We start from the raw sequence: 14805 nt of genomic DNA, 5'->3' as shown, positions 1-14805 counted from the left end.
CTGGCAAGCTGCAATACCAAGTAGGCAGTTATTTGACATCACATCACCTTTAATCTCACGGTCAATCTTACGGCCTGCTTCTATAGAAATGTGGAGGGTAAAATATGTCCCTTCGGAATTGTAATTAACAGAACTGAGCCCAACACCATGTTACTGCACTATGAAACAACGTGTTAATTATATGTTTTAGATATGTCTCATTTTGTTTCCTGACCCTATTGTAAACACACGATTCTCGTTCTTGCGGTAATTAATGTAATGTCAGCAAAACGTCTGCCATTTCGACTTTTGTTGAAGGAGAGACTAGCAGCGAGAAGTAGGCTATAGAGTAATAATCTACCAGCGATATAATGTGCAAGAAAATTAAAATTAAGGAGATTAAAGATAAGAAGAAAATGGAAGAAGGGTCTTTATTTTAGTTATATTTTTCTTTATCAGTTTATGATATTTATTCTTTATTTCCCTGTGCCAGTTTCCTTTGTCAGTTTGTTGTGTGGCCTAATGACGCTTTAACCAAACTGTAAATGTCAAAGATGGGACATAAATAAATGCAACTCAGTACTCAGCTGTGATCATTGTTGTTTCTGGAAGAAAACCCAAGAAGTGCTTTAAGTAATGCAACCCGAACATATTTAGTCCTCCAAACCACAAAAGAAAAATAAAATATAAAAATCTTTCCCTTCGTGTTCTCCACTTTCCTTTCTAGGTGGAAAAACCTTTCGGAACTAAGAATCTAAGTCTTTGTTTCCCCGACTTTCCCGGAGCGCTATAGATGTGCGACGTAGGAGCAAGTAAGATGGCAGCGGCCGTAGTGCAAATGTCGTGTTTGTATCGCGGGATATTAGCGGTCAGAACGACAGGAATCAGGCCGCTGATTCCCGGAGTGGTGCCAATGCAGTTACGTTCTTTTTCGATGAAGAAAGAACCAGAGTTAGAAGATAACCCCTTCTACAACAAATATGAAGAGAAGATAAAGCAGCTACGCAGGTAACGTTATGGTCGCAGACCCCCGGTGAACTGTCAGTGTCAGCGTGGAAACTAGTCCAGGTTAGCTGCTTAGGTTAAAGCCAAGCAAACAAAAGCTAGCAGTGTACAGTCGGAACATGTTACTCTATTTGCAGTTTTGTTGTTCAATTGAGTAACGTTGGTTAGCAGACCTTTCTGTTGACTTCCGAGAGACGAATGTATTTCTGTTCTTTTAACTAGTGTTAAAAGGCATTTGCGGTCGCTCCACGGCATGAAGGGCAGAGCCCGGGCTGCTAAAGGATTTGATTGGTTAGAAGGATCAGTTAGCTGTCCGAAGGTATGCATCTGCCTTTGTAAAGACAATTTAGATGTGGCAAGCACGGTTTCATATAGAAAAGAATGATTTAGTCAGCTAGTAGTGTCGGTATCCAGTTAGATGAGTATACCGGTTAGGTAATGTTACTTGTTAAATTAAAAATTGAAAGATAATATTCCGTCAGAGAACAAACGACGCCCTCTAATCGTTGTTAATCCAGTTTTTATTCACTTCGCAAGCGATTTTTATTCGTATTTTAATATATTTTACACAGGAAACGCATACGTCCTAGACAAATATATCAATGACACATGAATACGTTATTTATCGTAAAACTGTCAACATACACTGAATAACAATAACTCTGCCAAATTCAGTGCATCGTCAGCTAAATAAGGTATACAGTCATAGTTAAATACAGCTACAGCCTGGTTGACAATTATCAAAAATCATAGCAAAATAATTGCAGAACTGGTGGGATAGCTTTATTTCCCTACCCATTGTTACTTGTTATACAGCACCAAACCGCAGGAGTTCAATGCTCGACTGGAGAAGCGGGCCGAAGTGAAGAGAGCTCCCCTGGGACACTCCAGGCAGGGAGAGTTCATTAAAGTCATGGAGCAGGAGGTATCAGATTAGTTTTGTTGTTGTTTTTTTAAATATATCTTGAATTCATATTTTTAAGAAGTAAACCAAAATTTACACTGCAGTGGCATCTTACATGTAGCTCTAGTTTATAATCACTAGGATGGTTCATCTTTTCACCATTACAGTTGGAAAAACGAGACAAGCGTGCAGCAGGAAGTGGGGGATTTACCAAAGACAAGGTAAATAAATTTTGTTTTTGTTCAGGGGCCATGTTATAGCCGACCCATACAGGTTGTACATGAATGAAAGGGATACCCATACATTCACAATTTTTGGGTAGATATGTGTAACCAGTAGGTGGGGAGGAACCATTGGCAGCCATTTAATTTCAGAAACACAGATGTTCATGTTTTACACCAAATTATACCATTTCACAATTCTGTTTTGCTTTGGACTTTTCTTCCACAGACACTTGGATCCATCCTTAATATTGACATGGTCCAGAATATGTCAGGAGAGGAAGTTGGTGAGGTTAGTGTACTTGAGTGCATATTAGATTTTCATCAAGTGGCTCAGTGAAAAATTCAGCATGACAGACAAGTAATTAATTTCATCATTGTAGAGTAATAAGTTGTTCATTTGGGCTTGGAGCAATTAAGGCACAAATATGAACAAAAATACAATGAATTAACACCTTTAACTACTATTTGCACTTTTATTAGCACAAAAACATTGCTAGCACATTTCTCTCAGAAAGGGATTTATACAACTTTAGCTGTGGAGATGTCAGTGATGAGTATTTAACACTTGTATCAAATAAAATTAATTGTGAGCTCAGTTACAATAAAACACTCAACTCTTATTAATGGGCTTGCTTTTCTTAGATTAGAATGACTCCTTTATATTGTTACCCTCCAACCTGTGCATCTTGCACCCTACCTTTTTTGATCTTTTGAACCACCTGTGCTTTGTTTTCAGCTCTGGATGAAGTATTTTTCTACAAAAGACACTATCAGTGCAGTCATACCAGTAAGTGGTTGCAATTCATGTTTAATCACATTTTTGGGTCGTGTCAGTCATAAATGGGGAGGTAACTGAATTTTTGGTCATTTGAATGGTTTCTTGTAGGTTACTTTGTGAATTAAATAAGTGAAGAAAATATGTTTTTTATTTTTTACAAACAAAACACAGAATTACTTTCCATCCAGCATGTGTGAGACAATTGAGGTTACCCTTTAGGGCCGGGTCCCTCAGGGCTGCCCTCCTACAGTTTCCAGGGGTTCATTCCAGATATAGAACAGCTGCGATTAGCCTCCTGAAGCAGGAACAAATGAATTGAATATCCAGCTGTAAAGTTCTCCCAGTGTGGGAGAGAGCTCGCTTGTCTTCTGTGTGCTGTTTGAATCGATAACACAGGTCATATCCATTATTAATTTATTTCAGGGGGGAATATTTGACGTCATGTACAACAGAGCCAAGGCCTGCCCCATGGTAAGCATTTTATAATTCAGTACCATGGTTCACATCAGCCTTCTAACTAGATACTGCCATATTTTCCTGCTGAAATGAAATGTTACCACCAGGTGGCAGTGTTGTATTGGCGAAAATGATCTATCGCCAGCCTCCATGGTCCATGAAATATCATGGTTTTACATTCACATACATTACACTGAAAATTAGGAATTTTAAAATTTAGATTGTGTACATAGTTTTACTTCATTGCACTATAATATTTAGTAGCGGTATTTAATATTCCATACTTAGGACCAATAGTATTGCTTGTTCATTTTGTGATAGGTTGTGGCTAGAGGGATACATCTCTTGGTGAGGCTACAACTGATCAAAAAGCAAAAAGCCTGGATCCTGAATGTGTCACTGTCTTTAAAAAAAAAAAGCAAAAGCCAAATTATCATGATTACATCTATCTAATCAGTCATCCACCTGTCCACAGTTCCTGTACGCTCTGCCTCAGAAGGAGGGCTACGAGTTCTTCTTGGGTCAGTGGTCAGGCCAGGAGCTGCACTTCACCTCTTTGATTAACGTTCAGGTATTCCTCCTTACAGTCTCACTAGTAACAGAAACACTGTCTGATCCTATATTTTATATGCAACATTTGTTCCAACAAAGAATTACGCATTTCCAAGAATCGCACATTTCCATATATTTGAATTAAGATTGTGGAAAAATAGTGGGAGCTGTACGCCTCAGATTGCTAGATAGTGGGTATAAGTCTCCGTTTGGGAGAATAAATGAAATTATTGGCTATTCAGTTCTTCTGATTGTTCAGCATGTGGGGTTGGTTTCATATTTTTGCTGGAATGTGTGAAGATGTCAGTTTGACAGCATGTTGATGATGTGGTTCCCCATACTCCTCAGACCATGGGAGAGAATGCCCCCAGCCAGCTGATTCTGTACCATTACTCGGACCTGCAAAAGGAAAAAGGCATCGTTCTGATGACTGCAGAGATGGACGCCAAGTTTATAGTATGTCACAGCCAGGGATCCATGACCCCATCCAGAGTAGTGGTTGAGGTGTCTTGCCAACTAGACCTAGCCAGAAAAGAATGATTAAATTCCTCTGAAGGGCTATCAGCATCATCTCATATCAATCTGCTGTATACAGTGACTCATGATAGACAAACTAAATCATTTAGAGAGACTCATAGTAAAATGTGAGAGGAAAATTCACTGAGAAATTCATTCACTGAGACAGCTGAGTTATTTCATCTCTGAAGAAAACATTTAGACCTTGTGAATGACATTAATGGAGAATTTCTGACACATTCTGATAGATGCTTCTTTTTTTTCCCCTGTGCAGGGTGTTCACCAGGCTCAGTGTTTAGCCAATCAGGTGCAGCTTTTCTATGGAACCCAGCGGCAGGAGACCTTCCATTTGGTTGAGACCTTTAACCACAAACCAGCAGATTTTAAACACATGTCAGTGATAGCGGAGTTGGAGCAAAGTGGTGTTAGTCCAGGAGTCTCCCCTGCAAGGTCATAGACAAGATGGGACAAAGGACATGAGGAGCAGCATAATCCCTCAGCTGTTATATTGAAATGGGGGAATTGCAGCTTGTTCTGATTATTTTGACATAGACATGCCATTCTCCCTTTGGACTTTGGACCTCAGTTGGTTCTCTGGACAGGTAAATGCAAGGGAAGATGATGGGGCTGTCTTATTTCCTGAAATTCTGGAGTTCATTGTGATCATCATGGTAAAAGCTCAGACAGGGTTGTTCAAACTGTGGTTAAAGCCTTAAACATGATTTCATTTTCATATTTTATTTGTATCGAACTGATGCATTGGATGTTTTGGACTGAATTACCCTGGAAATAACACAGTGAGCGAACTTTCAGGTGTCTCTTACTCCAAGACATGCACAACCAATGTGAAAAGGATGCCTGAGAGGGATGTATGGAGTGCTACCCATTTACTTGTCATCACATATACAGCCTGTTAAGCGTGGACTGAAGGACAGGACTGTTTACATGATCAACTGTATTGTTTTGTTCACTTAAGACACCCTTAACCCATTGTTTTATTTTACAAATGTTATCCATGATATTTGAAATACATTGGATAAGGCAGACAGGAAGGTAGACTGATAAACATATGTTGCGTTGTGGCAAGGATGAATGACTCAGGACGTGAGGCGTTCAGTATCCCTCTGGTTACTGAATTGCGGAAAACGCTTCAAAAGAAATCCTGGACTGTACTGTGAGTACGAAATCCAGTTAGCGTTTATGGGCGTAATTTGTGACATTCAATCAGCGATGAGTCATATCAAGTTGTATTCCGATTGGTTCCTAAAAATAAATTGATGTGACAAGGTTGAGTCAGAAAAATATGATGCCAATTGCATATTCTTGCATGAATGCCACCGATCATTACAAGTCTTGAAAATTTTATGTGGGATTGACAGTGACTGTCTTGACTGGCTCATTTTGAATTGGGTGTTATGAGGAGGTGAGGCGCTTTTGCAAATCTTAACAGTTGCTCCTCCTACAATGTTCGTTGCTTGCTTTTGCTGTAACAGAGCAGAGTAACATAATTAGTTAAAATAGTCAATACTATATGACATACATAACTAGTGTTTATTTACTGCACTGATATTTGTAATCTACTATCGATTTACACAAGAAGATTGCAACTACCGAAGACAGACGTACAATTTCATCAGTAAACAAGACGTTTGCTAGTACTGTAGCTACGGTGTGGACACATACTTGATTCAAGCGACTGTACCTTTTCGAGCTTACAGTGGATAGCAACGAAGAACAAGGAAAGCACGCTGAATAGACAATAAAGGTGAGTTTAATTTCATTGTCTTTATGATATCGCGCTTGTGCTCCCCGCAAAATACGTGTTATGTATTCCGTATGAATTCATTTGATATTTCATGGTCGACTGGAAAATATAACCAGCGGTTTTGTGACAAAGTCGACGTATCACTCACAGTTAAATGATCAACAGCAGCGGAGATGTCTTCAGTTTGGTCCTTTTACATTAGGTAGTGTGTGCAGAACACCTGCTCCTGATCTCAAATGTTACCAGGTATAACCGGATGTAATTGGGGTATATATCCACATTTCTTAGAATATGAAGTGGGCGACCTACCGCTTCAATAATCCAACATGGTTTGCATGCAAATAATTAACTGATCATTGTGTTTTCATTGTGCCTTTTGAATGTGTTTTGAATAGGGAGTACCACACCTCTAGTTCAAGCCTGTCTCGTCAATTTGTTTGTACTTACGCAAACACGTTTACATAACCGTTTCGAAAGACACTGGATAAATGAAACATGTTGTCATGTCAGAACTAAATCGGCTGTTATGTATTTTTAATGTACTGAAATCGAAAGGCATGGGATATTTATTCACCGAAGAAGGTAAGCTATCTGGCCTCGTACGAAATCAGGTGATCCCTGGTGTCTGCCTGATGCGTTTGCCCAAATTAGCATTCATTAACATGAAGTCTTTGACTTCCGCTTGTTAGTGTCTGTGGAAGTGCTGAGTGATGAGGGAAATACGCGATAAACCTCAAACACACTTTGTTGTTAGCACTGAACGATGGTTTTGTATGTGTAAATTATATTAGGCAGATGTATTTTTTCAGTCCCCCTGTGTGTGCCTATACAGCATGTGTCACTTGTTTTGCAAATGCACACATACAAATAGATTACGTGTCTCCACATCCCTCTGCAAGATTTTCATGTTTCTGCGTAAACCTCTACTTGGGTTCCTCCGTTATTCCTAACGTGCAAGATGAATAAATGCACATATCAACACATTTCAAATGATAACACCTGCTACAAGATCATGTCATGATGTCTCCTGTGTTTGACTCATTTTCCTCAGATGGCAAAGGCAGACTACCGCTTAGGGCAGAGGGATGGCTCAGACCAGAACTTTGACTACATGTTCAAGCTGTTGATCATCGGCAACAGCAGTGTGGGCAAAACCAGCTTTCTGTTCAGATATGCTGACGACTCATTCAGCAACTCCTTCGTCAGCACGGTGGGCATCGACTTCAAAGTGAAGACTGTCTACAGGAACGACAAAAGGGTGAAGCTTCAGATCTGGGTGAGCCTCAGGCACTTGCCTGTCGGTGGCTGTTTATGTATTTTCTTGCGCTTCCTGTTACTCCTCTTCAACAATGGATTGATATGTATTATTAACAGTAAAGAAGAAAGATTGATTACTTCATCTGTACGAAAAAAAAGATAGTTGTCATGGCTCGGCTAATCTGTTTCCCTCTGTAGCCTCCAGTGGCAATAAAACCTTACACTGGATTATCTAGGTATAGACAAATAGTTATTAGGACTGGAAAATGGGCTACTGTTCAAGCATATTCAAGAGCACAATGCCAGTTTTGGCTTACATTTTTCTAGTGCCATCACCCCATATATCCACCCCAGCAACTGCACTAAATTTTAAACTAAACACTAAACTGCACCTGCCCCCCCTTCCCCAAAAGGGTGACATTTGCAGGATGTAAATAACATGAAGTCACTTCCCATTGCAGTTGCTGCAGTTTCTAACCTGCCAAGGTAGGAATTATCAACACTGTGTGAACTGCATGATTGTGGTGAGGAAGCACAAAGCGCCAATAGCACATATCATAAATGAAGCCAGTTGTGTCACCTGCACTGAATAACCTTAAGTCTGATGAATTATTCATCATATCAAGTACCAAAGAAGATGAAATATTCATCATATAAAGTACTAGGCATATGAATTCCAATAGTTGATAGTTCAGACAGGAACACAAAAGGACTAAAAATTTTTATTAGCACCTCATCGTGGCCCATTTTAGCACTAGCATAGGAGATTACAGTAAAATGCAAACTGGGTATTTTCAGGGTTGCTCATGCACTGTACTGGGCGGTTAAGGTCAGTCCTCTTGTTGAAATGGAACATGGACCTCTATTCAGTTACATTCATTGCATTTGTTTGATTGTTTTGTCTGTGAGATTTTTCCTGAACCTGTCTGGCCTCTCTGACACTGATAACCATTTACAGTGCGCTACCTTTATAGTGTGCTATTTGTCAATGAGCAGTACAAGTGGATGACAAATAGATAAATTGTGTATAATACTAGCACTCACATTTTTAAGAGCTGAGGGGAGAACAAAGTGGCAAACAACCTACATCCACAATCCATGCTGTAGTATCAACTGTGCTTAGAATGATGAGAGTCAGAGCAGGGACAAGCACCCTGGGCTCCAGGGATCTGCTGTATTCTCTAGTGTTTGCTTATCCAATACACTTATTCAGAACAGTTCATTCAAAGGTATTTTTATTCATGTAATAATTGACATAAGCTTTTAAAATCCAATAGATTGGGGATATGTATGGGATATGACTTCACATTGTGTGCACACAAAATCTGAACAGAAAACATAATTGTGTTGCTTCCTTGCTGTTAAGAATGTTCTTATGTTTTAATGTAATGCCTGCTTTCTGAGGGCTTTGATTCTTCGGGATGTTTACTGTGGGTATGCTGCTTTTACAGCAGGCAGTCAGACCTGATGTCAGTATCAAATCTAATTTGATTTCTGATTACATAATGCTCACCATATGGTTACATTTTCTCACAGTTTTCATTATTAATATTCATTTGCTTTAGAGGGCCCAGGGATACATAAAGTGCTTGCACTATGCAGCTTAGCTTTAATTGACACGGTGAGGACAATTGAAAGTCAGATGCCGTATTCAATGCCTGTGGCAGCAATGCCCCCAGCCCAGTCTGAATCCACAACCTGGCAATCAGCGTGCCAGATTCCTGTGCTTTCCCTGCGCTGCCAGAGCAGTAAACATGTGCACGTGAAAGATAAACACAGCCACACCCCGGCAGGTCTGTATGAGCGGCTTTAGAGCAATCCTCCCCAGGTGGAGGAGCCGAAGCCTCTGCTGATCTCCCATCGTCTGTGGTGGTTGTCATGGAAGCAGCACTTCACACCACTGCCAAGCGGAGATCCTCCGAGGCAATTAAACTGCCCCCTCGGGGTGAAGGGGGTAGAACCCTTCTGGAGAAAACAGGAGCCAGTTTTACGCGATCAGACCGAACTGGCGGAGTAATTTGCAATTTGCGACAAGCGCAGAGCGGTAATCAGCATGGATTGGCCCTGCTGCGGTTTTAACGGAGGCACGATGTGTAAAAATAGACCGAGATCTTAAAACAGCTGCAGTGTCATTCATGTGGGCAGCGAGGATCTCGGAAATCAGACAGGATGTGCTACAGTATACACAATAGCAGATGCAATTAAAATAAACATACAGAATTATATTCTCTGTGCTAATTTAATTCCAGACAATGGATGTCACATTTGGCATTATGTTTTAACATCTTATTCAGAAATGTCATCATTTCTAATGTTCTGGAATTAGTACATCGTTAAAGAATAATTTGGCTATGAATGCATGATTCATGGTGTTGAGACAGATTTTATGTTGCACATCAGAGAATCCCTGTAAGTGAAACAATCAAGAAGATTGGGTTATTAATGGTTTCTGAATGAGCCTTGTCCTCAGTCCTGTGTTTATTTTGTGAATGAACAGAGATGCAGTGCACCAGGAGCAGAGCATCAAAGCCAGGAGATTCCTCAGTATTCTGTGGTTGTGCAGCATATCTGTCGCCATTTAATCACAGTTACATGCTTCAGTGATGTTGATGAGGAGGTCCAGTGACCGATGTTTGTATTAGGAGTCAGGGTAAAAAAAAAAATCACATCAAATATCATTAAACACAAACGCCACAGGGAGATCGATAGAGAGGGCAAAGAAAGCATGGCACATTCCAAGCAACAGTTAAATGCAGAAAGGCAGGAGGAAGCATAGATCAATAAACCAGCAGATGGGTGGACAGATTAAATGAGATCTTAATTAAAACAGAAGAGCATAGAGGGTGTTGTTACAGAACACACAGATTAACTGCTCCCTAGTACAGTAAATTAGTTAGGAACAAGATAGAACAGCATTAGATATAACGGATTATATCTAGTTGCTCTACTCTTATTAAGGTTAATAGGTGATTGCAGGAGACAGCACTGTCAAATGCAATTAGTTTCTCACAGATGATGTCTAACGCATGTGAGCTCTGCTGTCCAACTGAATACTGTGAAAATCGCACGGCAGCCCCACAGCGTTTGCACTGAATTTAAATAGAATGTAATCAGAACCTCGAGATTAGAATGTGTCGTCATCGTGTTGTCTGAACACAGCCTTAAGTTATTTACAGGGTTAGACTCTCCTCTAAAATGAAATATTTTGACACTTTGCAGAATTATACCAGTCTTTGTAGTTTTCATGTGGCCCGAGGCGGGTCACATATACTGTTTTGGTGAAACTCAATGCACTTTGACGTGCATGCATTCAACAGGACACAGCTGGACAGGAACGGTACAGGACCATCACCACAGCCTACTACAGGGGCGCCATGGGCTTTATCCTCATGTACGACATCACTAACGAGGAGTCCTTCAATGCAGTGCAGGACTGGTGAGTGCTGCCTACAGCCCCTGTAAGTGGAGCATATCAAGCATTCATTGTATTTTCCTGTAGCTTTCAGATGAATTTACACTACATGTGTTTAATGTCCTCTCTTATCCACTGTCATCTTTAAATGAGAAAATCCTTCCAGTCAGTTTTGCAGCATCACAGGGCTAGCATATCAGCAACTGATTTTTCACTGCATTTAAACAAAGCAAATTCCTTTACTGCTAGGTTTGATTTCCACACATTCAAAAATGTGACTGTGTAACATTTTTCCTCCTGTTACATATTTTGAATGTTTGGTGATTTTATCTAGGAGAAATCCACTGATACCCAACCCCAGGGCCCATCCTGAAATCAGACTTATCACATTACTAGTATGGACACATATTGCTGCACTTACTGCTAAACACCAGTGAACCTGGGATTGGGAGCCATGTCAGAGTATTAATTATGCACACAACATTGTGCAAAGTATTGGGTTTTAACACATCATGCTACCACATTATCTCAGAGATATGAAAACACAGGAGATTCTCTTTAGAGAGCTCTGGAGTGAAAGATCATGCATGCAGGTAGTTTAGAATGTTTGCTTACTTGTAGTGTTGGGTTAAAGTCAAATTTAGTCACATTTTCTGCATGTTCCAATTTAGTTAAATTTTCTGCATGTTCCAGGGCCACTCAGATCAAGACTTACTCCTGGGACAATGCTCAGGTGATCTTGGTCGGGAACAAGTGTGACATGGACGACGAGAGAGTCGTACCCCCAGAAAAGGGCAAGCATTTGGCTGACCAACTAGGTGAGTATGAAGGTGCCACAAGCTTTACCTGGAACTGTGGCGGTCCCTAGTGAAGCTATGAAGAAGAGTGATACTTCTGTCGTTAATGTTAATTTGGTGAATACTTATATGAAAGCTGTTTTTGGAGGCAAGATGCACTGCAGTTCACTGCAAGGCTTACTGTTGTGCTGAGGTAAATATGGAAAGCATTATAAAGCATATGTGTGCTCCTACCGGCAGGGTTTGAGTACTATGAAGCAAGCGCCAAGGAGAACATCAATGTCCGGCAGGTGTTCGAGCGTCTGGTTGACATCATTTGTGTGAAGATGTCCGAGAGAGTGGACACAGACCCATCCATGGTCACTGGTGCCAAGAACACAAGGCTCACGGACAAGCCGCCCCAGCTGCCTCAGAACTGCACCTGCTGATCCTCCCATTCCCACTTCTCCCATCTCCCAGTCCTCAACCTCCCACCTCTCAATGCAATCAGCCCTCTCTTTTTCTGTACATGCCATCTCACTCTTCATCCACTGGTCCCATTGATTCATTTACATGCCATGCCCTCAATGGTCCATTGTGAACCTTCACCTTTCACATCTCATCTCTGACCCCTGGCTCCCAGGCCAGGGACACAATAAGCAGGGTATACAGCCGAGCACAGCACTGCCTCTACTCCAGCACAGCAATGTGTTCACTGCCTAAAGAAGCATGACATGACAGCTGTTGGGATCACGGGTTCAAAGGTGTGAAGAGATAGCTGCACTCATTCTCCAGAATGTCATCAGCTCATCCAGTTCCTAGAAAATGCTTTTGCCCTCTTTCTATTTCATGCCTACAAAGCAGAAACAAAATGTCAGCTATTTCAGTGTGAAGCGTTGGGTACTTTGAGATGTGGAAGAGGAGTTAATTAAGTATTTGCTTTTGGTTATCATATTCCGGTGTATCAGGGTACTCTGTTTTACAGAAGAACAAAGGATCTGAAAGATGGAGCTGTCAACATGAGTCAAGGGTACAAGTCGTATGATCAGAGTGAGATCCAAAAGGTGAAGCAAGAATAGCAGAAACATGTAAAGTCAAACACACTGCTGTAAAATTACTTTCTGAAAAAACACAGCAAACTGCACAGACTGAACCTGAGCAAACACCCATTCTCAGAAATGTTAATTAATCAGTTGTCGGTGCTTACTGTTTTTGTTCCATGTACCTTCTGTATGATGCAACTATCTCTTCCAACGGACAAAGAGTGCATCAGATAAACATCCAGGGTGTCCCACCAATCTCACACAACTGAGACTGTGTGTCAAACCTAGAGAATTTGGTGTTCAGGGTGCAGCTCATGAATTGACTTTAGGTGCTGAATGCAAAGCTTCTTCCATAATTTCCAGCACCCTGGCAGCACAGCAACAACAGATTCTTTGGACGTCTGGGGCACTCTGTAGACATTCAGTGTAATGTTAGGCTTAATGAACTACTATATTGTTTTGTAAGAGTCCTGTTTATAGTGTGAAACTTGTAGAAACATGAATGTGTCTTTCATAGGAGAGCATTATATTGTGCGTGTGTGTATGTATGTGTGTGTATATACACATATATAATATATATTCTTTTGTGAAAATATTTGATGTATGGAGTGTTCAGATTTAAATATATACATATATTTATTGGTTTTATGTAGGTCACACAGATGGGTCAATTTATGAATAAAATGTGTATGCTGTTAGCAATGCATTTATAATTCCAATAAGCATTTTAACACTAATTAAATCATAAACACAGTAATGTAGGATGCAAAGTACTCTTTAAATTAGCCACGGAATATAGAGTCTCAGGATATTTACCAAGTTGAACACCATGCTGAGTGAAAGGATATTGTCAAACATTTCTCCAGTTAAACTGGTAAAATGGTTATTCTAAAGAGTAGTCTTTCCACCTCTAGGTAGAACATTCAATGAGTACATATTAAAGAATATATGTTAACTATAAATTATTGATGATAATGTCATGATGTAATTGTTTTATACGTGAATTTAAAATTATATAGTTAGAATCTATGATGGAGTAAAGTATGCATTTATTTTTATGCTTTAACCATGATGAAAACAAATGTAGAGTATGTGTTGATAGTTAACCTCCATGGTCATGAACACAAGGAGAAGACTGGAAAAGCACAAATTGTATTATGCTGTGTGACTCAGCTTGTTCCTTTTAGGTGCGATTTGGTACAATAAAAGCACAAAGCTCTACTTGAACCTACTGGATTTGTTCACAACTTATTAAACAAAAACAGAGGCACCAACCTGAGGGGGAAATACCCATACCAAGTAGAATTTCACATCAAAACATGTGGACAACTTAAGCAGAGTGAGGATAGGTGCATGGATCAATGATATGCAAATTCACGTGACTTTTTCTTCCTCAGTCCAAAGTTCATAAGTAATGGAACCCTCAAACACTGTATAGAGTAATTTTTGGTACCTAGGTTCCAATACAGTATATGTAACCTACTTATGGACTTTTCTTTTTCATCTTATTTCAATATGGAGGACGTTGTATATACAATACAATCAGTATATATCAAGTCCTTCTGGACTGAAATGGTACTGTGTGATCTGTTTTTGATCTGCTTTCTAGTATTAAGGGGGTGTTTACCAGCATTATTGTTAGTATTTACTGCAGAGTGACTTACAAAGCTGTCCCAGCAAGATACATGAAAAAGGAATCACAGAAGCAACAATAACACAGGTACAGCACAGTGTACACACCACAATGGAGTACCTAAGTGATAAGCTGAAAAACGCTGAAACATACACAGATAATAGTAATTGTTTTAAGAACTCAAGACTGGGCCTACTATAAATATTTCAATTGTTACAAATGCTTTGCTGTCTTACTTTTATTTAGGAACTTCAAAGAGCATTGCCTGGTGGCTAAGCTGTCGCCTATTATCAGCAATTTGAACTAAAATGATCTGTATCTAGAACATAACCATTGACTTTTAAATGCTAATTTATTGTAGTCTTTAGGTGTCAATCCCCATTAAATAATTCTTTATCACATTTAGTCTCCTTCAATCCTTTTTGGGCAATATCTTAAGATTTTTGCATCTGCTGCTCAACATCCACTATTTCAATACAGTATCATACAAGGTGATAGTTTGTCT

The 14805-nt window shown here is 39.9% G+C and overlaps 2 protein-coding genes across 2 annotated transcripts; both read left to right on the top strand.

Moving 5' to 3' along the window:
- The first annotated feature begins 782 nt into the window (after window positions 1-782).
- On the top strand, window positions 783-5621 carry atpaf1 (ATP synthase mitochondrial F1 complex assembly factor 1). Its single transcript, XM_036521157.1, has 9 exons — window positions 783-987; window positions 1801-1909; window positions 2056-2109; window positions 2339-2401; window positions 2849-2899; window positions 3314-3361; window positions 3822-3917; window positions 4247-4354; window positions 4689-5621. The coding sequence occupies exons 1-9, from the start codon at window positions 797-799 to the stop codon at window positions 4869-4871; spliced, it is 903 nt and encodes a 300-aa protein (XP_036377050.1). The 5' UTR covers window positions 783-796; the 3' UTR covers window positions 4872-5621.
- Window positions 5622-5900: 279 nt separating this feature from the next.
- rab3b (RAB3B, member RAS oncogene family) lies at window positions 5901-13099 on the top strand. Its single transcript, XM_036521158.1, has 5 exons — window positions 5901-6179; window positions 7231-7455; window positions 10754-10872; window positions 11542-11666; window positions 11886-13099. The coding sequence occupies exons 2-5, from the start codon at window positions 7231-7233 to the stop codon at window positions 12071-12073; spliced, it is 657 nt and encodes a 218-aa protein (XP_036377051.1). The 5' UTR covers window positions 5901-6179; the 3' UTR covers window positions 12074-13099.
- Window positions 13100-14805: the final 1706 nt, after the last annotated feature.

The sequence above is a fragment of the Megalops cyprinoides genome, chromosome 2, assembly GCF_013368585.1.
Source record: "Megalops cyprinoides isolate fMegCyp1 chromosome 2, fMegCyp1.pri, whole genome shotgun sequence".
Lineage (NCBI taxonomy): Eukaryota > Metazoa > Chordata > Actinopteri > Elopiformes > Megalopidae > Megalops > Megalops cyprinoides.
The sequence above is the reverse complement of the archived record's forward strand: the minus strand, read 5'-3'. Positions and strand labels throughout refer to the sequence as shown.

What these genes read in the sequence shown, in the direction of transcription:
- atpaf1 (XM_036521157.1), top strand. Translation starts at nt 797, where the DNA reads ATGGCAGCGGCCGTAGTGCAAATGTCGTGTTTGTATCGCGGGATATTA. An exon ending in CTATCAGTGCAGTCATACCA is followed by an intron (nt 2,900 to 3,313) that starts GTAAGTGGTTGC and finishes AATTTATTTCAG; the next exon opens with GGGGGAATATTTGACGTCAT. An exon ending in GAGCCAAGGCCTGCCCCATG is followed by an intron (nt 3,362 to 3,821) that starts GTAAGCATTTTA and finishes ACCTGTCCACAG; the next exon opens with TTCCTGTACGCTCTGCCTCA.
- rab3b (XM_036521158.1), top strand. Translation starts at nt 7,231, where the DNA reads ATGGCAAAGGCAGACTACCGCTTAGGGCAGAGGGATGGCTCAGACCAG. An exon ending in TTCAATGCAGTGCAGGACTG is followed by an intron (nt 10,873 to 11,541) that starts GTGAGTGCTGCC and finishes TGCATGTTCCAG; the next exon opens with GGCCACTCAGATCAAGACTT. An exon ending in GCATTTGGCTGACCAACTAG is followed by an intron (nt 11,667 to 11,885) that starts GTGAGTATGAAG and finishes TCCTACCGGCAG; the next exon opens with GGTTTGAGTACTATGAAGCA.